At 25.2% G+C, this 5,065-nt stretch overlaps 1 protein-coding gene across 1 annotated transcript; it reads left to right on the plus strand.

The window, feature by feature from the left end:
- Nucleotides 1–516: 516 nt before the first annotated feature.
- Nucleotides 517–1,323, plus strand: OCT59_015521 (uncharacterized protein; the record flags this gene model as incomplete). The annotated part of the gene is made up of 2 exons (XM_025325175.1): nucleotides 517–675; nucleotides 763–1,323. The coding sequence occupies 2 exons, from the start codon at nucleotides 517–519 to the stop codon at nucleotides 1,321–1,323; spliced, it is 720 nt and encodes a 239-aa protein (XP_025182537.1).
- Between the last annotated feature and the right edge of the window lie 3,742 nt (nucleotides 1,324–5,065).

Genomic DNA, 5,065 nt, shown 5'->3' on the forward strand with positions numbered 1-5,065 from the left:
TTTTTGGAATACTTGTGAAACCAAAATCTCTCAATTTTTGCGGGAAGCAAAATTTCCTTTTTTGGAAATTTGTGTAACGTCACGTGATAATTGACCAATGAGATTATTTGGGATAAGGGATGGGATAAGGGATATGGGATATGGGTGGGATTGGGATTTGGGATTGGGATGGGATTTTGGCAAATGGGAGGGGATTTTGGCAAAAGGGATGGGATATGGGATGGGATGGGATAGGGGATTCTCCCATCCCATTTAATATGGGTGGCAAGTATACATATGGTGAAAATCAAGATGATCCGGTTAGCTAGGCTTGAAGAAATTAAAGAATCCTTTAATTTTACTGAAGCCTCACAAGCATTTTTTTCGAACGTAATTTTTCAAATTTTCATTCCTGAAATATTTAAAAATTATGTTCCATGATTTTATCATTTGAACAAAAAATACAAAGAGAACTCTGATTGGTTAAATGAAACTATGCTTAACTTTATCAGTAAGAGAAAAAATGAGATTAATAATATGCAAAGTGATGAAAAGGTTGGTTCAAACTTGTTTGATATATTATTGACATTAAACACTCCACTCGATCCTAATAACTATGATGGAAGCGAAGCTCCATTAACTGATCAAGAAATTTGTTCCACCATTACGGAAGTCAGTGTAGGTGGTACAGATACGGTATGTTTTATATTTTGAATTATTAAAAGTATAATTTTTTCATTTAAATAATTTATTTAAATAAAAAATGATTTAATACCATATTAGACTGGAAATATATTCTGCTACACAATCTGGTTATTAGCCAAACATCCTAAAGTTCTTACACATTTTCAAAAGGAAATAAGTGAAATTTTAGGTGATAATATATCACGAGAAATAATCTATGAAGATTTGGAAAAATTTGCATACCTTGACGCAATTGTAAAAGAATCCGCACGAATATTCACATTTGTACCATTAACACCACATGTTTCAACACAAGAAAGTATTATTAGAGGAAATCATTTGGAAGCTAATACAAATTTCTTTGTTGGTCATGAAATAATTCATAAATTACCTGAATTTTGGGAAAACCCTGATGAATTCATTCCAGAAAGATTTTTAGATAATGAAATTGCTAAGCATTCTTTTATACCTTTTGGAGGTGGTACGAGAATTTGCCCAGGAAAGAATATGTCTAATGTAGAATTGAAAGCCTTGTTGATTTTGTTGTTTAGAATATATGATGTTGAATTGGTTGATAAAGTATCAGAAAAACCTAATATTAAATATTCATTTTTTTATCAGTGCCTTGATATGAAAGTTGTTGTACGTCCTAGATGTTAAACTATATATTTTTTATTTTTAAATTGATGTAAAATATTTTTCTTTTTATTATTATAAGTTAAATAAATTTATATATGTATATTTTGTTTCATGATTATGAGTACTTTTATGTGATAAATTATATCTTGTTAATAAGAGTTCATATATTAAAGACCATGTCGACATGCAGGCCACATTAGATGGACCTCGTCAAATTTTTTAACGATCACGATATAACAGATTCTTTTTTTTATAATGGAATTTTATTAAATTTTATTTTATTTTAATTTTATTTTTTTTACATATTAAATATATATAGGATTTTTACTTTTGGGGTTTTTTATCTTTTATATATTTTTAATTTCTCTTTTTTCTTCTTGGTACACTGCCTTTAGATTCTGGCAGGGTCTACTGCATTTTTATTCTTGTACTACCTGTACTACCTCAACTCTTGAGTGTAGTCATTACTATGATATTGATATGCTCACAATCATTATAGTACCGATGAAGTACAGTAAACAAAGTAAACAAAATAATTATATAGAAGATTTAATAATGTAAACTATTCATTTATTAAAATTTCATTTCACTTTTTTATGGTATTCACCAATAGCTAACACTAACAATTTTAGTCGTAAGGTAAAAATTTTTACTCATCATTTTGGAATTGCATCATAAAGATATAATTTTGTAATACAATAATGCAATAATACATTAACGATAATACAATAATAATAATACCAACATGTAATACAGTTTAGAAATAATCAATCAAATTTACTTCATGCATCGTATTCTATACATATCCCTAAAAATGGGAAAAAAATGATATAATGTCATTTTAAACAAATAAACATCATCAAACCACCCGTTCTAAAGTTATACTAAGTCAATGAATTGAAGTCGCATCTAAAAATGAAAGGAAAACAACATCATTATTGAATATTGTTTCAAATGCAATTACTTACTGCCTATTCCAAGACATCATGTTCAAAATCATAAATTACCTCAGAAATCACTTTAATGTTTTATTCACTATTAAATATATTATATCAAGTCCAATATTTGTTATTTTGATCGGGCTATCTCATATATTACTATGTATTAGCATAATGATAAATTATTGGATAGTAACGGGAGTTTATTATAAAAATTGCATGAAACGGTCCCGTCAACTGATAATATTATTATTGAATGATTTAACCAAATAATAGTCTAATGCAGCACTACGTGCCGCTATTAGACTATTATATAGTTTTCCAAGTAATTGTAATGAAACATAGTAAATAAACCATAGTATAATGCTCTCTCTTCATCTCATTTTTGACTGTTCCATTTTTCTATCATCACGATGATTCTATTTCCCATAGAGCGTCTAAAATTTCTTAATTAATTAACTTTTTTTAAGCAAGTTTATTGTCCAATAAAATATAACTACGTAATTTCAGGTTTCGGTTAGGATTTCATGTATATATTTTTGGAACACGTTATTTTTATTTTCATAAATAAAATTAAAAATCATAAAAAGTCTACAAAGATTCTAATAACGTAAATAACCTATTTACTAATAATATTATTATTATAAATGATTGTTTATATAATCATATGCAAGAATACATAAATCATTGTATTTTTGAACTATAATATTATGTGACTTAAATTCATTTACTTCATCTTTTAAAAAAAATAATTCATCATCAAACTTATCATCATCAGAACCCGATTCTAAAATAGCCAAATATTTAACCTTTTCTTTCTTCATAATATATTTCTTTATACAAAATAAAATATTTTCACCTTTACCTATCACTATATTTCTAATTAATAATTTCTTAATAAAAGTATTTTGTGAATTTTTTAAAAATATTTCCAGATCACTTGTCTTAAATGAAAGGGATAAACATAAATATTCTAATTTAATAGGAAGAACCTGTCCTAAATTCTGTAATACAGTTGAACTTAATTCTTTATAATTAGTATAATTATCAATATCTACTTCAATAGTAATATAATTAATATTATGTTGATTATTTTCAATGAACAAATAAATATTATTATCATCATCAGGTATTCCTGAATCAAAATATCTAATCTTTTTACAATATTTCGTAATAAATTTAAATAATTGTCGTTTTGGTTCATCATATTCATCATATTCAAATCCAAAATTTTCTAAATAATCAATAAATTTCTGTAATAATAATTGCAATGATTCAAAATGTAATATTTCATTCACAAATAAAGATCTTAATTTAAAAGGTTTATTAACCTTAATAATTTGTTGAACAAAATCAGAATTTAAAGAATCACAATAAAGAATATGAATAGATTCTAAAACATTCAATTGATCAAAAGCCTCTTGCAAAATATTAATTATATTTTTAAAATCAATGAAACAAAATATAATTGTATTTAAAGTATTTGAACAATTAGAATTTTTTAATGATAAAAGTGAATCATGTGGATTAATATAATATCCAAATGAAATTTTTTTGAGATTATGTTGTGAAATAATTATTTGTGTTAAACAATTTTCAATTAATGATAATGAATGACCAATACCATATGTAGGAAAAAAAAAGATAATTGATGAGATTGAATTGCAATTAGAATATAAAAATTTCAAAAATGAAATAGTATTTTGAGGTGAAATAGCATAATGATCAAAATTTAAATTTCTGATATTATATGTAAGTTTTGGATTTTGTAAAATCAAGTCTATATTATCATTAAAATATCCATCACAACCATAATCTGTAATCATTACAACTTCAAAAGAAAGTAAATTTCCTTCACTTTCAATAAATACTTCAAATAATGACCTATAAACTAAGTTTCCTAACTCATTATTATATATATCCACTAGAGTATCAACCCAATATTTTATAGACTGACAAATTTTACTTGTATCTAAATATTTAATAAAATTAGGATAATTGAATAATAATGTACTATTTGAAAGTAACAAATTATCAATAATTATGTATTCATTAAATTTTGCTTTGCTATCTTCATTTAAAAAGCATAAATAAGTTTCAATACAACGATAATGTTGGGTAGGAATTGAAAATGGATCTTCCCATAATAATGGAATGGCTAAACGACACCATAATCTATTAACTAAAATACATGAATATAATGTTGATAAATCTTTTCTAAAATACTGTATAATTTCTTCTATTAATTCAGGTAAATCCCCTGAAAATATTTTCGAGCATGCCATGTTATCGGTAAAGTAGTTTACCTTCATTTCAAAATGAATAAATTTATTAATTTTCGGAGTTGTACAATTATTTGGTATTCCATAAAAAGGCAACAATAGAACCAAATATCATTCCTTTTTTATCACTGGTTTCATAATTGTACTACCTTTACAATTGTCACGTAATAGTGATCACGTGATCAAATACAAAAATTTGAATTTACTGTACATTCAAAAAGAGAATGAATGTTTGCTCTTACTATTTACTATCATTTATTAATCTTTGAAATAATATATATGAATAAACTTAAAATTCATTTAAAATTACAACTAGAATACATAAAAAATCATTTTTGGAAGTACCGTATAATTCCAACTTGTTAATTCAGTCAGTTTTCCTGAAAAAGTTTTGAACATGCCATATTGTAAAAATGAAAAGAAGTAATATTTTATATTAAAATTTCCAATCAAAATAATTATTATATGTTTCGGAGTTTGAGATCCCGTATTTGAACACAACAGATAGCTTTTAGATCACGCGACCCAAACGAGGATTTACTT

Source organism: Rhizophagus irregularis, chromosome 23 (assembly GCF_026210795.1).
Source record: "Rhizophagus irregularis chromosome 23, complete sequence".
Taxonomy (NCBI): Eukaryota; Fungi; Glomeromycota; class Glomeromycetes; order Glomerales; family Glomeraceae; genus Rhizophagus; species Rhizophagus irregularis.